The sequence below is a fragment of the Geotrypetes seraphini genome, chromosome 2, assembly GCF_902459505.1.
Source record: "Geotrypetes seraphini chromosome 2, aGeoSer1.1, whole genome shotgun sequence".
Classification (NCBI taxonomy): domain Eukaryota; kingdom Metazoa; phylum Chordata; class Amphibia; order Gymnophiona; family Dermophiidae; genus Geotrypetes; species Geotrypetes seraphini.
The window spans coordinates 2,488,257-2,509,586 of NC_047085.1; the positions used below are offsets into that span (position 1 = coordinate 2,488,257).

Genomic DNA, 21,330 nt, shown 5'->3' on the forward strand with positions numbered 1-21,330 from the left:
CTCTGTAAAGTGGCATTATGACCTCTTCCGATCTACTCGTGATCCCCTTCTTAATCATGCCCAACATCCTGTTTGCTTTCTTCGCCGCCGCCGCCACACATTGAGCCAAAGGCTTTAGGGTTCTGTCTATCAGTACCCCCAAATCCCTTTCTTGTTCGCATTTGGCTAATGTCACCCCCAACATCTTATATTCATGTTCTTTGTTTTTCTTTCCTAGATGCATCACCTTGCATTTGTCTATGTTAAAATTCATTTGCCACTTTTTCGCCCAAATTTCCAGTTGGTTTAGATCCTTCTGGAGATCCTCGCAGTCCCCTAGAGAGCCAACCACCCAACATAGTTTTGTATCATCTGCAAACTTCGTTTTATTGCATGTTGTTTCCTCTTCAAGGTCATTTATAAAAATATTAAACAAAATAGGCCCAAGAACCGAACCCTGGGGCACGCCGCTAGTCATTCTCTCCCAGTCCGAAAATTGCCCATTTATGCTCACCCTTTGCCTTCTGTTCTCTAGCCATTTGCCAATCCATCTGTGCACTTCTCTTCCTATTCCATGGCTCAGTAGTTTTCTCATAAGCTTTTCATGCGGAACCTTGTCGAATGCTTTCTGGAAATCCAAGTAAACTAGGTCCACTGGATCTCCACTATCCAATTGTTTGTTCACCTTGTCGAAGAATTGAAGCAAATTTGTCAGACATGACTTCCCTTTCCTAAAGCCGTGTTGACTAGCCCTTATTAAGTTGTGATCTTCCAAGTGTTGTACAATGTTGTCTTTAATTAGTGCTTCAATTATCTTCCCAGGAACTGATGTGAGGCTCACAGGTCTGTAATTTCCTGGTTCACCTCTTGATCCTTTTTTGAATATTGGTATGACGTTTGCTATCCTCCAGTCCTCTGGTATTTGCCCGGTTTTAATTGACATGTTAGCTAAGGATTGCAATAATTTGCCAATTTCTACCTTAAGTTCCTTTAATACTCTCGGGTGAATTCCATCCGGTCCAGGGGATTTATCACTTTAATTTATCAATCTGAAAGTATATCATGTCCAACTCCACATTTATTGTTGTGAGGCTTTCCTCTATGCCTCCGGTGAATATCTTCCCTGTGTCTGGCATTGCTGTTGTGTCCTCATTTGTGAAGACAGAGGCAAAGAATGCATTTAACTTATCGGCAACTTGTTTGTCTTCTTTGATTGACCCTTTCCTTCCTTGGTCATTGAGAGGGCCCACTGCCTCTCTTGCTGATTTCTTTCCTTTTATGTATCTAAAAAAGGGCTTGAAGTTTTTGGCTTCTTGTGCTATCTTTTCTTCATAGACTTTTTTGGCATCTCTTACCACTTTGACACTTTTTATGATCGATTTTGTGACAGTTCCAGGCCTCCACTGTTTTTTCCCGTTTCCATTTTTTAAACGAGTTCCTCTTTTCCCTTACTGCATCCTTAACCTCTTTGGATAACCAAGCTGGTTCTCCTTTTTTCTTTTTTCACCTTCCTTTGGATATCTTTGGTATGTGGATATTCTGTGCTTCTGTGATGGTGTTTTTCAGTAGAGACCATGCTTGCTCAACTGTTTGGATTTCTGCTTTGCCCTTCTTGAGCCGTTTTCTAACCATGGTTCTCATACTGTCGTAATTCCCTTTTTTGAAGTTGAAGGTCGTGGCTTTAGTCTTGATTGGTTTCCCCCTTCCAATGCCAATGGTAAATTTGATCATATTGTGATCACTTGTCCCCAGCGGGGACGTAACTTCTACATCTTCTGTCCTCCCAGTAAATGTTCATCTGGTGAGGAGGATCCTTCTGTTCAAGATCCATCCTCTAAACCTGACAATGCCTCCTTCACGACTTTTCTGAAGGAGATGTGTGAGTCTCTGTCCATCCCCTTGGAGGCTGAGTCCAAGAAATCCAAAGCGTTCCTTGATGCTTTGGACTTCGACCAGCCTCCAAGGGAATTTTTGAAGTTGCCCCTCCATGATATTTTAAGGGAAACTTTCTATAAAAATCTAGAAACTCCCTTGACTATTCCAGGGGCTCCTCGTAAATTAGACTCCTTATACAAAGTCATCCCCATACCTGGCTTTGACAAACCCCAGCTTCCACATGAGTCTTTATTGGTGGAATCTACTCTCAAAAAGTCTGCGGGAGCTAGTGTGTACGCCTCAGTCCCTCCTGGCAGAGAAGGGAAGGCCATGGACAAATTTGGTAAGAGGTTATACCAAAATGCTATGTTGGCTAACCGATCTGGTAATTATGCCTTTCATTTCTCTTTTTATTTGAAGCACCTCATTCAGAATCTGGCTTCTTTTGAGAAATACCTTCCTGACAGCAAGAGATCTGCTTTTCGTCAATGTTCTTCCTCCCTTCTCCAGCTTTGGAAGTTCATGGTACGTTCTATCTATGACACATTTGAACTTACCTCAAGAGCCACGGCCATGTCTGTTGTCATGCGTCGTCTGGCTTGGCTGAGAGTGTCAGAACTTGATTTCAACCATCAAGATCGCCTGGCTAATGCCCCATGCCTAGGGGATGAACTTTTTGGTGACTCTATGGACTCCACCACACAAAAGTTATCGGCACATGAGACTTGATGGGACACTCTTCTCAAAACCAAGAAGAAAACTCCACCTGTCCGGCCTTTTCGGCAACAATCAGCCTATCAACGCCTATCAACGTTATGTGGCTAGACCTTTACCACAGGCTCCTCAGCAGCCCAGGCGTCAGCAACAGCGTCAACCTCCTCGAACGCAACAGCAGCAACAGGTGAAACCTCCTCCACAGCAGAAGTCCACGCAACCCTTTTGACTTAATTCTCCAGGGCATAGCCAGTGTTCTACAATCCGCCCATCTGACCTCAACCCATAGGAGGAAGTCTTTCTCTGTACATCAGCCGTTGGGAGATCATCACCTCAGACCAGTGGGTCCTCAACATCATCCGCCACGGCTATTCTCTCAACTTTCAGACTCTTCCTGCCCAAAGTCTGCCAAGAGAGTCTGCTTTGAACACTCCTCAGTCCTCCCTCCTCCTTCAAGAGGTCCAATCCCTCCTTCTTCTGAACGCCATAGAGGAGGTTCCTCTCAATCAGAAGGGGCAGGGATTCTACTCCCGTTATTTTCTAGTTCCCAAAAAAACAGGAGATCTCAGACCCATATTAGATCTTCGAGATCTCAACAAATGCTTGGTCAAAGAAAAATTCAAGATGCTTTCTCTGGCCACTCTTTACCCTCTTCTCAATCAAGGCGACTGGCTATGCTCCCTCGATCTCAAAGAAGCATACACTCACATTCCGGTCACTCTGGCCTCCAGACAGTACCTCCGCTTCATGATCAATCACTGTCATTACCAGTACAAGGTGTTACCCTTCGGTCTTGCCTCCTCTCCCAGGGTGTTCACCAAATGTCTCATTGTGGTGGCCGCTTTTCTCCGCTCTCATCATCTTCAGGTCTTCCCTTACCTGGACGACTGGTTAATCAAAGCCACTTCCTCTCAGGCAGTGCTCCTTGCCACCAACCAGACTATCCTTTGTCTCCAACTTCTGGGATTCGAGATCAATCTACCCAAATCACATCTCACTCCTACTCAGAGACTTCAGTTCATAGGAGCGGTCCTGGACACGGTCCTCATGAGATCGTTCCTGCCGTCCAACCGTCTTCAGACTCTTCAATATCTCCAATGCTTTACATCCCAACCAAACCGGTTTCAGAAAACACCATAACACTGAATACTCAATGCTAGGTCTTATCAATAATATTCATTATTTTCTTGATCACCATAAATCGGTTGCCTTATTCTCCTTGGATCTTTCCGCAGCCTTTGACACTATAGATCACACTCTGTTACTTTTCCGTCTGGAATCTTTTGGTATTAGTGGACAAATCTTAAACTGGTTTAAATCTTTTCTCTCTGACCGCTCATCTACTGTTGTCACTAACAACGTTCACTCTGCTCCTTATACTACATCTTTTGGAATACCCCAAGGTTCTATTCTATCACCTCTCCTATTTAATATCTTTCTCTCCCCATTACTCACCATCTGCCAATCTTTAGGTTTCACTCCATTCTCATATGCAGATGATATCCAACTCCTTCACCCACTTGACCCAGAAAAGGACGACGAATTTACTGAAATTAACACTAAACTAGAAAAAATCAAAATCTGGCTTAGCTCCAATAAGCTTTCTCTGAACATACAGAAAACACAATCAATGATTTTTACCTGGAGAAAAGACATCGTTCCAATATCCTCATTTTTACTTGATAATTCTCCAATTGCATCAGTAACATCATTAAAAATTTTAGGTGTAACTATTGACTCTGACTTAAACTTCCATAACCACATCAATCAAATTGTCAAATCTTGTTTCTATAAACTCCGACTTATACGCTCTATTTCCTCTTTTTTAGAACCCAAATCTATTAATATACTTATCCATTCTATGATAATATCAAAACTAGACTATTGCAACTCTCTACTCTTCAATATACCACAAAAGGATAAAAAGAGGCTCCAAATTATCCAAAACACCGCAATAAAACTAATCCATAAAGCAAAAAAATATGACCATGTAACTCCTTTACTGATAAAATCCCATTGGTTACCCATTAATCATCGAATCACTTTTAAAATAGCACTACTAATCTTTAAAACTATGGCATCTAAGGAACCACAATTTATCTCCAAAATGATTATTCCTTATCATGCTTCTCGTTCCCTTCGATCTATTTCTCAAGATCTATTATCGGTCCCTTCTTTAAAAACAGTAGGCACAAGAAGAAACGAAATGTTCTCTGTTTTAGGACCTCACACTTGGAATTCCCTGCCCTTTTACATAAGAAAAGATAAAGACCTCAATTCTTTTAAAAAATCTTTGAAAACTTTTTTATTTAAAGATGCTTTTACCATTTAATTTTATACTCGGTTTATATATTCCTTGTTTTTCAAGCTCAATTTTTAATCTCTTAATTTTATTTTTGCCCCTTCCTTATGTATGTAACTTTAATGTTTTTCCCATATTAGATTGAGAATATTGTAACTTTTTCCCTTTTTTTCCCTAATGTATCAAGTTTGTGATGTAACTCCTTAAAGTTCTAACATTGTATGTTATAAATTTTTGCCTTTCAAAAATTTTAAGAAGTTTTGTTTTAACACTATTTGTTATCATTTATGATATTTTATTGTACATCGCTTAGAAATTGTTATAGGCGATACATCAAATAAAATTGAACTTGAACTTGAACTTGTCAGCAGGTGCTTCCACAATGCTCCATCTCTGCCAAGCAAATGATGATACTCTTGGGCCACATGGCCTCGACAGTTCATGTCACCCCCTTCGCCCGTCTTCACCTGCGCACTCCTCAATGGACTCTAGCTACCCAGTGGTCCCAAGCGACGGATCCTTGCTCACGACACATATTTGTGACATCATCTCTTCGTCAATCTCTACAATGGTGGTTGATATCTTACAATCTCTCCAGAGGTCTTCTATTCCATCTACCTCCTCATCAACTAGTCATCACCACCGACACCTCCCCTTATGCCTGGGGGGCTCACTTGAATGAGTTTCAAACTCAGGGCCTTTGGACGGCTCAGGAAAAGAAGCATCGCATCAATTTCCTGGAACTCCGGGCGATGTTTTATGCCCTCAAGGCTTTCCAACATCTTCTCTTTCCTCAGGTTCTGCTACTTTGCACAGACAATCAAGTTGCAATGTACTACATCAACAAACAGGGTGGGACAGGCTCTCGCCTCTTTGTGTCAGGAAGCCCAAAAGATTTGGTCTTGGGCGACAGATCACCAATTATTCCTGAAGGCTGTCTACATTCAGGGAGAGCAGAATTCCTTAGCAGACAATCTCAGCAGAATTCTCCAGCCCCACGAATGGACTCTCGATCCTTTAACTCTCCTGTCCATTTTCGCTCAATGGGGCACTCCTCAGATAGACCTCTTTGCAGCTCCTCACAATCATCAGCTGACCCTCTTCTGCTCCAGACTCTACTCTCCTCACCGTCTGGCAGCGGATGCATTTCTCCTGGATTGGTCCAATCTGTTCCTCTATGCTTTCCCTCCTCTGCCTCTCATGTTACGAACCTTGTTCAAGCTCAAGAGGGAACAAGCCACCATGATTCTCGTCGCTCCACGGTGGCCCAGGCAGCATTGGTTCTCCCTTCTCCTTCAACTCAGTTCCAGGGAGCCCATTCTTCTTCCACTGTTTCCTTCTCTGCTTACCCAGCATCAGCAGACCCTTCTGCATCCCAACCTCCAGTCTCTGCACCTGACAGCTTGGTATCTCTCGGGCTGACCTCAGCTTATTCTCTTTTGTCTCAGCCCGTTCGTTCTATTCTGGATGCTTCCAGGAAACCGGCCACTCTTCAATGCTACCAACAGAAGTGGACACGGTTTTCTTCCTGGTGTCTTCTTCATCATCATGATCCCACTTCGCTTGCAGTGGAGACTTTGTTAGATTATCTTCTTTCTTTGTCTGACTCTGGTCTCAAGTCTACTTCCATCAGAGTCCATCTCAGTGCTATTGCTGCTTTTCATGAGCCAGTTCATGGGAAACTTCTCTCAGCTCATCCTTTGGTTTCCAGATTCATGCGGGGTCTTTTCAACATGAAACCACCTCTTAAGCCCCCTCCTGTAGTCTGGGATCTTAATGTGGTTCTTTCCGCCTTAATGAAGCCTCTGTTTGAACCTTTGGCTACAGCTCCTCTCAAGTTTCTCACTTGGAAAGTGGTCTTCGTTATTGCTCTCACCTCTGCCAGGAGGGTTAGTGAGTTGCATGCACTAGTTGCTGATCCACCTTTTACAGTCTTTCATCATGACAAGGTGGTTCTGGGTGGGACTATAAGTCTTACCCTTAGTCCTATGAAAAGGAAGAGGAAATAAGATGTCCCAATTATCCAGTACTATTGTCAATTCTGTGGTACAGGGGAGTAATACAGAGACCAGCATTAGTATCGGGAGCCCCTCTCCAGCAGGGCACCTGATCACAGTTACACCCCTCCCTCGATCCAGCAGGAGAGAACACTTTGAAAGAAGCGGTGCTAACAGCTCACCGAGACCAGCAGCAGTATCGGGAGCCCTTCTCCAGCAGGGCACCTGATCACAGTTTCACCCCTCCCCCGATCCAGCAGGGGAGAACACTTTAAATATATATTTTTTATTTCTCTTGATACTTATTTTTTATCTCTATTTTTTTATTTATTTATTTTTAATTCTATCTTTAAATTTATTTATTCATTACTTGGTGGAATATTCATTTCTATCTCTATCTTTATATTTTATCTTTATTTTTCATAAATTGTCTCTTCAGGTACTTTAGTTAGATTGTGAACCTTTGGGACAGTTAGGGAATTTCTAAGTACCTATATTATTTATTTTTATTTATTGTATCTTTTAATACATTCATTTTTGTAAACCGCTTAGAAACCTCATGGTTATTAGCGGTATATAAGAATTAAATTAAATTAATTCTAGGTCAATTTAAAATAGCTCTGCTTAATGCAAGAGCTCCTGAACTGGAGGGACCCAGGGTTAAGCTGGAGTGTTTGAAGATGACCACTGCCCAAGTGGTCTTAGCAGCAAATTAGAAATCACCCCAGATGCCTGTGATTTCAGAGGGTACCTGAAAAATGGGGTTTGCAGAGCTGAACCACATAGCATTATATTACTGTTTGGCAAAATATGAACAATGGGCATTGAGCCCATATAAAAAAAGCAATGTGAAGTCTGAGATCAAGTGTTTATTACAGTAGAGTCCCAAGGTATTAAAATTTAAATTGATATTCTGCTGAATTGAATCTAAGGACTTCTAAGGTCAATGGCCCAGAATTAATAAAGAAAACAGATCCTTTAAATTAATCATGAAATTGAATGAATGTAATTATAGGGCAGACTGGATGGACCATTCAAGTCTATATCTGCTGTCATTTACTGTGTTACTATTTATTTTTTGGGATTTATTAACTTCCTTTTCATGAAGAAATTCGCCCAGTGGTTTATAGTACATTGAATCAGATACTCTTAAGTGGGAACGAGCGACCACAACATGATCAACTTCAAACTCGATGTCGGGAAAGGTACTAAAACTTCAACCACGACTTTAAACTTTAAAAGGGGAAGATACGATAGCATGAGAGCTATGGTGGAACAACGGATCAAGAAAAAAATGGGCAAAGTGAAAACGGTAGAACAGGCATGGTCCCTCCTGAAAAATACTATCACGGAAGCACAAAGCCTCTACATTCCGCGGATGTCCAAAGCAAAGAAAACCAAAGGCAAAAGAGAGCCGGCGTGGTTTACTAAAGAGGTGAAGGAAGCCATAAAATAAGAAAAGGATTCCTTTAAAGCATGGAAACGCACAAAAACAACCGAAACTTGGAACAAACACAAGGATGATCAGAAGTGTCACAGGGCGGTGAGGGATGCCAAAAAGGACTAAAATAGCACAGGAGGCCAAAAACTTCAAGCCTTTCTTCAGGTATGTGAAAGTGAGAAAACCCGCAAAAGAGGCAGTGGGACCGCTGGACAACCAGGGAAGTAAAGGGTAAATCAAGGAAGACAAACAAATCGCAGACAGACTAAATTCCTTCTTTGCGTCTGTCTTTACAAAGGAAGACACTGCAAAAATTCCAGAAGCAGTAAAAGTGTTCAAAGGAGTAACAGAGGACAGCCTTACCACAGTAGAAGTGGACTTGGACCAGATTTACCGCCAGATCAACAAACTCAAAAGTGACAAATCTCCTGGACCGGACAGAATTCATCTGAGAGTCTTGAAAGAGCTAAAAGTGGAAATCGGAGAATTATTGCAAAAACTTGCCAACCTGGCAATCAAAACAGGACAGATACTGGACGACTGGAAAATAGCGAACGTCACGCCGATATTTAAAAAAGGATCGAGAGGAGTACCGGGCAATTATAGACCTGTGAGTCTCACGTCGGTCCCTGGGAAGATGGTGGAGGTGCTGATCAAGGATAGCATAACCCGGCACTTAGACACACATGACCTGATGAGAGCCAGCCAACATGGATTCAGGAAAGGGAAGTCATGTTTGACGAACCTACTTCAATTTTTTGAGACAGTGAACAGACAAATTAATAATGGAGAACCAGTGAATATTAAATACTTGGATTTTCAGAAAGCGTTCGAAAAGGTTCCCCATGTAAGACTCCTCAGGAAACTGCAAGGCCATGGAATAGAAGGAGATATACTAAGATGGATAGGCAAATGGCTGGAGAACAGAAGGCAGAGAGTGGACATAAATGGGAAGTTCTCATACTGGGAGAATGCGACTAGCGGTGTGCCCAAGGTCTCGGTACTTGGGCCCATCTTATTTAATATTTCCATCAACGACCTAGAGGATGGAACATCCAGTGAGACCATCAAGTTTGCAGATGACACAAAGCTATGCCGGGCAATCAACTCGCAGAAGGACAGTGAGGAACTCCAGAGCGACTTGAGCCGATTGGAGAAATGGGCAGATAAATGGCAGATGAAATTTAATGTGGAAAAATGCAGTGATGCACTTAGGCAGAAAAAATAAGGAACATAAGTATAGTATGTCAGGTGCAACTCTGGGAAGAACCGAACAGGAAAAGGACCTGGGTGTATTAATCGATAGGACCCTGAAGCCGTTGGTGCAATGCGCGGCGGCAGCGAAGAACACAAACAGAATGCTGGGCATGATAAAGAAAGGAATCACGAGTAGATCGGAGAAAGTAATAATGCCGCTTTATAGAGCGATGGTCAGACCACACTTGGAATACTGCGTCCAACATTGGTCTCCATACCTAAAGAAGGATATAAAAATGTTCGAGAGGGTGCAGAGACGAGCAACAAAGCTAATAAAGGGCATGGAGAACTTGGAATACGAGGAACGACTTAAGAGACTGGGATTGTTCTCCCTTGAGAAGAGGAGACTGCGAGGGATTATGATCGAGACTTTCAAAATACTGAAAGGAATCGACAAATAGAGCTGGAAAAAAAAATATTTACAATGTCCAATGTGACACGGAAAAGAGAACATGGACTGAAGCTAAGGGGGGACAAGTTCAGGACAAATATCAGGAAGTTCTGCTTCACACAACGAGTGGTGGACACCTGGAATGCTCTCCCAGAAGAGGTAATTGCGGAATCCACCGTTCTAGGATTTAAGGGTAAGTTAGAAGTGTATCTCCTTATGAGTGGCATAAAGTGACATGGGTAAGGGTAAGCTAGATACACATCTCCTTATGAGAAGCTTAGAGTGATATGGGGACTAAAACTATGCCAGGGAACACCTGGTGGGACCTCCGCGTGTGCGGATCGGCCGACTTGATGGACCTAGGGTCTGTTCCGGAGATGACACTTCTTATGTTATATTGGAGAATTGTATAGAATATTACCTGGGAAAAGTTTGTGGATTTTTTTTTTTTTTTTTGGGGGGGGGGGGTGGGTCAGCTTCATACAGGCTGATTAGATTTATTAGGGAGATCTTGCATTTTGAAAAAGAGAACTAAGTTTTAAACCTCATTTGGGAGAGGGGTGAATGAATCTGAAATTGTATTTCTTATCAAAATCATAATTATATTCATACCTTAAGCTAAGGATAATAGACCCAAGATATGGTTCATAATTTTATTGTAGATGTTTGTCTTTTTTTTCTTTGTCTCTTTCTCCTTGGACGCTGTCTGTCTGTCATTCTTTCTTTCTGTCTCTCTCTCTCTCCCTGGCCCCCTGTCTGTCTTTCTTTCTGTCTGTCTCCCTGGTCCCCTGCCTACCTGCATTTCTCTGTTGTGCCATGCCCTTCTGTCTCACCCTGGCCCCCTTCTGTTCCCCCCACAAAGCAAAGCATGATTTCTGTCTGCCCCCCAGCACACCCCTCCCCCAAAGCAGCCTCCTACGTCTGCCCCCTGTTGTACCATGCCTGCTTGCTCCATGGCTCCCTCCTGTTCCCCCCTCCCAGAGCAAAGCATGATTGCTGACTGCCCCCAGCACCCCCCCCCCAAAGCAGCCCCCTTTCCCTCTCCCCCCTGTTGTGCCATGCCTGCCTGCTCCGTGGCCCCCTTCTTTTCTCCCCCTCTCAGAACAAAGCATGATTGCTGCCTGCCCCAACACACCCTCCCCCCCAAAGCAGCCCCCTTTCCCTCTCCACCTGCCCCCTATTGTGCCATGCCTGCCCCTGTTGTGCATGCCTGTTTTTACCCTCTCTCCATCCCGGCTTCCTGGTGTCTTCTGGCCCATTGGCACGAACAGCTGCCGCCGCTGTCATTCCTCTTCAAAGCAGCCTGCTGAGGTTCGCCGGCCAGCTGTAGCGAACCTCGCAGGCCGCTCTCCACCTCGGTAGCACGTTCCCTCTGACACGATCGCGTCAGAGGGAACGTGCTACTGAGGTGGAGAGCGCCCTGCGAGGTTTGCTACAGCCGGCCGGCGAACCTCAGCAGGCTGCTTTGAAGAGGAGTGGCAGTGGTTGGTGAGTAAGGGCGAGAGGCGGGAGTTGCCGGCGTGTTCCCTGCCTCCGTGTTCGAAAATGGAATTCGGCATGGACCCAGACACCACAGTTGCAGAGAACACGCCGTCCTAAGTGCGCATGTGCGCTTAGGCTTCTATTATAGAGAATAAATGTTGCAATTTTTAAAATGAAAATAAAAAGAATGAAAATGTACTCATAGCTTAGTGTTAATAGTAAAATACCCTTTACAAAACACAGCAAGGACAGGAAAAGGGCACTTCCTAAGTTTTTGTGCTGGGCTGGTCATGTTTCTGGCCTAGTGGCAAGATGCAACATATTTTGCTGAACTGTCTGGGAAGACGATGATATTTTTTTCTTGCACTTCTGGGGAATGTGCATGTCTGCTTTCCACATTCCACAGCACAGATGCTCCCTGACTTTGGCTCCTGTTATGCCCTTTGTCTTTGCAGAGCGGGAGTTCTTCAATGCTGCAGCTGCTGGAGGTAACAACAGATATTAGCCAAGATGTACCATCTATGCAGTTATGTATTGAAGCTCTGCAGGCGGGCTGTCCCCAATTGCAGGTATCTCAGCAACCCCACCCCACCTTACTTTCATGCATCATAGCACCTTGCCTCTCCTTATCTTAAAGTAGTGCAGCAACCCCCCATTCAAATACATATTTCTTTAGTGTCCTTCCAGACCGGCAGAGAAATGGATGGGTTTACGCTCCTAAACTAAACTAAAATTTAGCTTTGTATACCAGGTCTTCAGCCAGAAAGGAGCTTGACTTGATTAACAGTAACTAAAAAAATACTGAAAAAAGTAACAATCGGAAAATATTAATGACTGGTTTCCGAAGTGTTTGGCAAATAAAATAGTTTTTAAAGATTTACAAAAAAGTTGAAAAGGACCAGGACCCCTTAAAATAAGAGGAAGTTGGTTCCATAGTTGAGAAAATTTGAAAACCAAGGATTGACTGAAATTCTTGACATGGGGGAAGCCACTGCTTGCCTTGTATTGGTAGCATAGAATGTTGCTACTACTAGTAACCTGGATTGGCCACTGTGAGAATAGGCTACTGGGCTTGATGGACCATTGGTCTGACCCAGTAAGGCTATTCTTATGTTCTTACAGTACAAGTGGGCTGTACAGTCCCTCTTATAATCGGTCTTTTCTCAGTCTCCAGCAGATGGAGTGTAAGATTGTGCAGTCTGTGCTGAGGTTTGTTTTGGGCATGTTAGATCTGGTTAGGGAATTTTTCTGGTCCTTTTTGCTGTCCAAATAGAGCTTGGGGCACCCTTTTGCGGGTCCTACCGATCTCAGGGATACCACACTCGAAAGGGTCAAGTCCCTCCCCCACCTCTCTAGGTTTTCTGTGTTTCAAGGAGCCTCAACTGTACACCTGGCCACCTATACCAGCACAGACTGCAGTTTAGAGTGCCTTATAGGGCCTGCTCTAACTTGAGACAGTTGGTGAGCATAAAGTAGTCCTACTGATCTTGTATGGCATTGTTGTGCGTGGGTTTTTGGCGCATTCAGTATGAGTGATTCAAAGAACCAGCACAAGTGCATTTTATATAGGCGCCGAGCATTCGATGCGGCTGGCAGATGCACAAAATGTTCTGGCCGCCTCAAGAGGGACCCAGCTTCAAGGGTCGGTGTATCAGGCTCTCTCGTTGCGGATCCTTCCCCTAGTTTCATTCTGAGCCCAGTTGTGGGAGTTTTACCGGGGACTGGCCAAGATCACAACGGATCAGTGGGTCCTGGAGGTGATTTGGGACTTTATGCTCTGAAGTTTTCATGATCTTTGCCAGATCGTTTCCTCTCCTCTCCTCTCCTTGTCAGGCAACTTGGAAGAGAAGGGGTTTTTCAGCAGACACTGCTCAAGAGATTCGCACTGGCAAGTACTCCATTTACTTCGTGGTGCCCAAGAAAGATGGACCTTTTCAGACCATTTTGGATCTCAAAGGTGTCAATGTATTAATGCTCAAAAATAATGTTATGTAGAAGCAACGTCATACTCAGTTGATCACATCAGTGATAAACTAAACAGCAATTGACAGTCTCCCAAGATAAATTGGCATCTTCAATAACAAGTAAAAAATAATCCCTTTATTAATTTTGTTGAACTTGTTACACAAATTAAAGGAAAATGTCTTTTCATGATGGTGATTAAACTATGTAAATAATGAAAATCCAACTTTATTTTTATTCACGGATAATCAAAATACAGGTTAGATGGAAGGGAGTGCACTGGATGGGACTATACTATGCTATGCTTTGCTAATGGTGTCCATGCCACTCCTTGAGACCCTGGGCGGGTCACTTGCTCCCACATTGCCCCAGGTATATTAGATAGACTGTGAGCCCACCAGGATAGACAGGGAATTATGCTTTGGGTTTTGGCCAGGTACTAGTGACCTAGATTGGCCACCGTGAAAAAGGGCTACTGAGCTTGATGGACCTTTGGTCTGACCCAGTAAGGTTATTAGCTCTATGGGTTCCATCTTTTCGCAGGGAAACCCTGAAATCTGTAATTCTGGCTGTTCAGCCTGGGGAATTTCTGACTTCTAAAACACAAAATATGTTGAAGATAGAAAGTGAGGTAAATTGGAAAACTCCGCAGCACAGAAATTCCTTCACTTGTTAGGGTTCAAACATCAAACTTCCAGAAAAGCAACATTGGCTCCTGCCCCGTATTTGAGAAGATGCCAGAAACCAGTGCTCCCTGGAACCCTTGAGAAAGCCCGTTAGGGCGAAACGGGTCCTGTTGGGAATGAAATCGTTGGGGCAAGCAATCTATACTGCGAATAAAGGGTGAGTAAAATATGATGGACTGATTGCCATTTATTGAAAGAAAATTTTTTTTGTATATTGAGCCAATGTTGCTTTTCTGGAAGTTTGATGTTTGAACCCTAACAAGTGAAGGAATTTCTGTGCTGCGGAATTTCTGACTTCTCTCAACCTGACGGAGGCCTATCTACATGTTCCCATTCGGACCTCTCATCAACTATTCCTACGCTTTGCGATATTGGGAGAGAAATATTAGTTTTGTGTGCAACCCTTTGGTCTAGCTACGGCGCCACGCACCTTCACTAAGAACATAAGAATAGCTTTACTGGGTCAGACCTATAATAATAATAATAATTTTATTTCTTATATACTGCTATACCATAAGTTCAAAGCGGTTTACAACAAGATACATACAGTGAGTATGTGAAGTGAGGAGAAAAAACAGTTTGAACTGGGATACAAATTACAAGTGGAAGAGAACCAAGTTGTTTTGAATCTAAGGATGTGAATAGTCGAAGATTGATACAGGGAAAAACTATTTGGGTTAGAATACAATTACTAAGGGAAGAGCATGAGTAATCTAAAATCTAGAGAGAAGGGGATTGAGAAGAGGAAAGTTGGAGGGATTGGACATGAATTGGGATTAGAATTTGTTAAATAGAGGGTCTTCAGAGATTTTCTGAAGTCAGCCTATGAGGTGGCCTCGAGTATGGGTTTTACGAGCCATGTGTTCAGTTTGGTTGCCTGGAATGATAACATTCTGTCTAGGAACTTTTTGTAACGGCATGATGTAACGGGAGGATCTAGAAGAGTACCTCTCCTGCATTCTATTTTATGTCCCGCCAAAAAGCTGGTCAAAGGCCAGAGAAGACTTCTACGAATTCATCTTACACAACTCAATTACTCCATCTTACAATATTATAGCAGGAGACATAAATCTACACTTAGAGAACGAGGACAATCCTGACACAAAAGATTTCAAAAACTTCCTATCCTCACTCAACTACAATCTCCCTTCATCCACACAAACTCATGAGAAAGGCCATCAGTTAGACTTGGTATCTATGTCCTCAAAAGAAATCCTAAACCCCACTATTTCCATATCCGACGGCATCTGGTACCACGACATCTGGTCCGATCATTTCACCTACTACTTTAACTTAATCTGGAATCAACCAAAAGAAAAAACTCACCCAAAGATAAAAATAAAAGAACATCTCACAAGGGGCCACATCAACCCAGAGGAATTCTGGGCACACTATGAATCGCTTGAGGAGATAAATGAAGGGGATGAGTTCTTGGAACAGTGGACAAAAACAAGCACATCCATCTTAGATAAAATAGCCCCTAAACGAAACAGAACAAAATGCTCAAATAAATATAATAAATGGTTCGACTCTGAACTATTAAAAATGAAACAATCAGTAAGACGACTAGAAAGGATCTGGAATAAAACGGGAGAAACACCAGACCGGAACAACTGGAGATCCAACATAAAGGACTACAAACAACTGATAAAAGAAAAACGAAAAACATTCTACTCATCCAAAATACACACATCCAACACGAATTCAAAAGGAATCAACACTAAAGAACTGTTTAACCTGGTCACAAATTTATTTGATACCACACGCCACAATCAATCCATGCACGACACAAAACTCCCATCAGCAGACGATCTAGCACAACACTTTGACTCAAAAATTGTGAACCTAAGGAACACGTGCCCAACAATCAACACACAAGCACATCAAATAGCCAACACACATGGAAATGAAATACCAGTGGATATGTTTTGGAACTCATTTCAAGATCCAGAATGGAATAACTTCATAAAACTCTATAATAAATATACTAAATCACACTGCATTCTAGATCTCTGTTCCCCCAACATTATGAAAGCAGCTCCTTTAGACTTTAAACTAACACTATGGAGCTGTATGACCAATAAGTTCAAAAATGGGAAATTCCTAACGAATAACGGTCACATTATAATCACCCCAATTCCAAAAAATCGCAAACACTCCCTAACATCAGTAACCAATTACAGACCGGTAGCGTCCATTCCATTCTTCGTAAAAATAATGGAAGGTTTAGTACATACCCAATTGATGGACTACCTTGACCAGTTTTCTCTACTACACGAAACCCAGTCCGGCTTCAGACCTCTGTTTAGCACTGAGACGGTGATAGCAGCGATCCTAGATCACTTACGCAACCTATTCACCAAGGGCCATAACGCCTTAATCATGCAATTTGACATGAGCTCGGCCTTCGACTTAGTGGACCACAAAAAATTACTACAATGTTTAGACGCGATCGGCATTGGAGGTGAGGTACTTGACTGGTTCCGAGGATTCCTTACGGCCCGCACCTATCAGGTACGCTTCAACTGCAACCTCTCTAAAACATGGAGAAACCCATCAGGCGTTCCACAGGGGTCCCCATTATCCCCTCTACTCTTCAACGTCTATATATCATCACTAGGCATGCAGCTGGCCCAGCGAGGTATAAAAGTATTCAGTTATGCGGATGACTTTACAATCATTATCCCGTTTACTACGTCTCCCTCCGAAATCACCCCCACAGCAACAGAAGCACTAAACCTGATGGAACAATGGACCACAGAATTCAAACTCAAGCTCAATTCAGATAAAACTAAATTCTTTATAGCCTCGCCACACCCACATAACACGACAGAATCACTACGCATTAACAAACTCAATTACCCTATTCAACCAACAATGAAGGTTCTAGGGGTAATACTGGACCAAGGTCTAACTATGAAAGACCATGTAGACCTAGTCAGAAAAGGATTTTTTACCCTCTGGAAACTTAGGTCCATTAGAGCATACTTCGACACCTCAGCATTCAGAATTCTGGTACAATCCCTAATACTAAGCCACCTTGATTATTGCAACATTACCCATCTGGCAATCTCTCGGAAGCAAATGCAGAGACTACAACTTATACAAAATGCAGCAGTCAGGTTGATCTTCGGGTTGAAGAAGTCCGATCACATAACCCCTTCCTACCGACTCCTGCACTGGCTGCCAATGGAGGCTCGCACGAAGTTCAAGCTAGGATGTCTCTGCTTTAAGGTATTATCAGGTCTAGCCCCTAAATATATAATAGACCTCTTCTCATTCCCAACTAACAGACATGAGAGAAGCACACACCTGAAATTTGTTTCCCCACCGGCTAGAGGATGCAGATATAAGAGACATCATCAACAACTTTTATCGTACCAAGCAGCCTTATGGGGCAAAGACCTAGGAAAACTAATCACACACTCAAACAACTATAGAGAATTTAGGAGACACCTAAAAACATACCTGTTCTTGAATTACATAGGTAACGAACAAGGACAATAGCCCCCTTCGTAATTCCACCCATATCTGATCTTGCAAACTGTTAACCTCTAATCTCTAAACTATGAATGTCCCAATCAATTAATGAAACTTTTCTAACTCATTGTAAATAGCACGGAACTTCCCGGTCCGGCAATATATAAACTGTTGTTATTATTAATGTTGTTAATATCAGATGGTCACTGTTATACTCTGTAATTTGCTGACTGTACAGTTTCACCTCACTGTAAACCGCCTAGAAGTCGCAAGATTGTTGGCGGTATATAAGAATAAAGTTATTATTATTATTATTAAAGAGATTTATTCTGCGGGAGCTCTTATTAGAGATGTTGAGGATGAATTGAGAGGCGAGGTAAGTTGGTAGCATCTGCTGGTGGCCAATCCAGGTCACTAGTACCTGATCAAACCCAAGGAATAGCAATATTACATGCTACCTATCCAGGGCAAGCAGTGGCTTTTCTCATGTCTTTCTCAATAACACACTATGGACTTTTCCTCCCAGGAAATTGTCTAAACCTTTTTTAAACCTTTTCTAAACCTTTTTTTAAAACCAGCTACTGGCATGTGGGCCACGTGATCCTGGTAGCTCTGAATTCGCCCAGCGCCCGTGGTATTTGGATCTGGTTTGTCTGCTGGTGGTAGATCTCTCCCACTGCCATTCTTGCCTGATCTGACTCAGGGTCCCATTCCAATGTTCGATCTGGGTCCCTTTTGTCTTACGGCTTGGCTCTTGAAAGGGCTCGCCTAAGGAAGAAGGACTATTTGGATAAGGTGATCCCCACTCTCTTAGGGTCTTGGAGACTTTCCACCTCTTGGGCTTATGTCCGTGTTTGGTGTCTTTATGAAGAATGGTGTTCCGCGCGTAGCGTGGTTCCCCTTCATGCTGCTTTGCCTCCCATCTTGGAGTTTCTGCAGGATGGCCTGGAGCGTGGCCTTGCCTGGTCCTCCCTTGGGTGCAGATTTCCGTTTTGTCTTCCTTTCGCGGTCTCTTGCATGGTAAATGATTGGCCTCCTCTCCGGATGTAATTCGGTTCTTGACAGCTGCAAAATTGCTCCAGCTCCCAGTTCGGCCGTCGATTCCTGCCTGGAATCTCAATCTAGTTCTCTCTGTGCTTGTTTGTCCTTCGTTTGAGCCCCTCAACGCCTGTATGTTGAAAGACTTTACTCTGAAAGCGGTTTTCTTGGTGACCATTACTTCCGCGAGATGCGTTTCAGAACTGCAGGCCTTCCTTCCTGGAGTTCTCTGAGGAGTGGGTCGTGCTGTGGCCTGTTACCTGCTTTCTTCCGAAGGTGGTCTTGCCATTTCATGTCAAACCAGTCTGTGGTCCTCCCAGTCTTGTGTAGTCGGGAGGGCTCGTTGGAGCAGAGACAGTTGTACAAGCTGAATTTCTGTAGAGTCCTTCGTGCTTATTTTCAGCAGACCCAGGAGGTCCGTATGTTGGATCATCTTTTTGTCCTCTTAGCAGGTCCTCGTAAGGGGTATGGTGCTTCCAAGGCTACCATTGCACACTGGATCAAGGAGGCTATCGCTTTGGCGTACCTTCTCCAACAGAAGCCTGTTACGGAATTTCTCAAAACTCATTCCACTCGGGGTCAAGCAGCTTCTTGGGCAGAATCTCCTCTTGTGCCTCCAGTGGATATCTGTAAAGCTTCGGTTTGTCTTCTTTCCATTCCTTTGTTCGACACTACCGTGTGGATGTTCAGGCGCATCAGGATGCAGTGTTTGGTGAGCGTGTTCTTGTGGCGGTTCTTTGGTGGTCCCATCCATGATGGGTACTGTTTTGGTACGTCCCATCCATTTCTGTGTCAGTCTGGAGGGACGCTAAAGGAGAAATTAGGTCCTTACCTGCTAACTTTCTTTCTTTTAGTCTCTCCAGACCGGCACTGACCCCACCCTGTCATTTTGTTCGGTATTTTCGTGAAGAGTACAAGTTTTCTGTGGGATATGGTTGTTTGGGGAGTTTAAAGAACAGCAGTATTTGGTTCAGCTGGTTTAGCTAGCAAACTGTGGGGCATTTCTGAAAGGTTCTGGTTCTAATCGGTATCTAACAGTGTTTTCCCTTGGTCTTCTCCTTGTAAGTGGGGAGTTAGGATACTGTTTTGAGCCTTGTTGTTTTCTGCTTGGCTATTCATTAAGACTGATTGTAATAGGGACTGCACAGCCCACTTGTACTGTAGTCTGTCTCCACCTGCTGGTAGAACAGCGTAAACTCATCCATTTCTGTGCTGGTCTGGAGGGACTAAAAGAAAGAAAATTAGCAGGTAAGGACCTAATGTTTCCTTTTTCAGCTTTAGCAGCCACCTCTTTCCTTATCCTCCCCTTCTCAGTAGCAGGTGATGCAGCACTTGTCTTTCCATTTGCCTCTTCTGTCCCAACACAGACACTGAAATGTTCCCTTGCAGTTCTGACCCCCTACATATAGCTAGAAATTGCACAGCATACCCCCACTTTGAAATGAAAGATGGGAAGCATTGGTGAAGGAGAGAAGCAGATAAGATATCAGATAAGAGGGTTGTCACTAGGTTGCTGGGAGTTTGGGGAGGGACAGGGACAGGATGGTCATAGCTGAACGCAGTACTGTGTTACTGTGTTTCAGGTGCTTCGGCTACTGAACGTGATCTGGTCTCCTAAGGGTAGTGCAAAGGCCCTTCAAAGCTCCCTTGGCTTCCCAGACCTTCTGGAGCTCAGCTTGGCTACTTCTTCCTATTCTTTTGTTGATGATGATATATGTTTGCGGATCCTCCGGACTTCCTCCAAGCTCTCTGTCCTGGACTTGCGTGGGTGTTATCGTGTTACACCAGCTGGGCTTCTGCGACTCCCCTGCACTGGTGAGCTGGGATGCAGAAGGGTACTCTTTCTGATTTTATACTGCACAATATCCTATTCTTCTACCCAACTCAGTACTTCTTACCCTGTCCTGGAGGCAAATCTAACTAACTGGGCTTCAGAGTATGAGATTTTTATACATTGGGCATTTTGCATACAATTCATTATTCATTACAGTTATTTTTCCTCCAAGAGAGGACCTACCATTTCTTGTAAGAAAGCTGCACTTTTAAGTATTGACCTGCTGGGAAATTGTCTTAACTTGGGGAGAAGAGAGATTGTGGGTTAAATATATTCTGTGTTCTTCCTTAACATCCACACCAGACCTGTAGGATTATGTCCATCAACCAGTGGATGGAGACAGAACTAAAATAGTTCTGTGTGATTCACTCATTAAGGACACTGTGAGGGCCCAGACATTGTGTTTCTGACTCCAGGAGATGATGCAGGATCACAATGCATAGGCCGCTTAAGCTCCCAATCCAGTTGTCCCTAGTTAAGTTAAGCTCTCTTCATTGGCGCATTTGTTAAGACTGGAAGAGAAAGAAATAACCTAGGAAATACTTAGGGGGGGGGGGGATCCAAGTCCCTTTCCTCTCAATTTTCTCCTTTCTCTAGGAAGGAGTTTTGGGGTTGAAATGCCTTTCAAGATTGTCAGAAGCTTATCTGAGACTGGTTCCTGGTCCAATTTAATACTGAAATCCAGTTGAGCAAGGTGAGCTCCACAATTGCAAAATGAGGCCATAGAGGAATATTCCGAGGGATCTGAATCCCATCCCTCCTCTGCTTCCCTGTCAGCCTGAATATGTTACATATTAACATACATGGAGTGGAACGTGCCAGAGGAATTACAGATTTGGTTGTTTATACATATGGGTTAAAGTTGGACGACATAGAGTGAGGCAGTTGAGAG

The 21,330-nt window shown here is 43.4% G+C and overlaps 1 protein-coding gene across 2 annotated transcripts in view; it reads left to right on the plus strand.

Moving 5' to 3' along the window:
• The window catches only part of FBXL6 (F-box and leucine rich repeat protein 6), a 112,397-nt gene that overhangs the window by 50,259 nt on the left and 40,808 nt on the right, over positions 1–21,330 (plus strand). For both annotated transcript variants that reach the window (XM_033933279.1, XM_033933278.1), the window contains exons 6-7: positions 11,894–12,007; positions 20,188–20,419. In XM_033933279.1, coding sequence (XP_033789170.1) covers positions 11,894–12,007; positions 20,188–20,419 — 346 coding nt within the window. The remainder of the gene's footprint in view (positions 1–11,893; positions 12,008–20,187; positions 20,420–21,330) is intronic.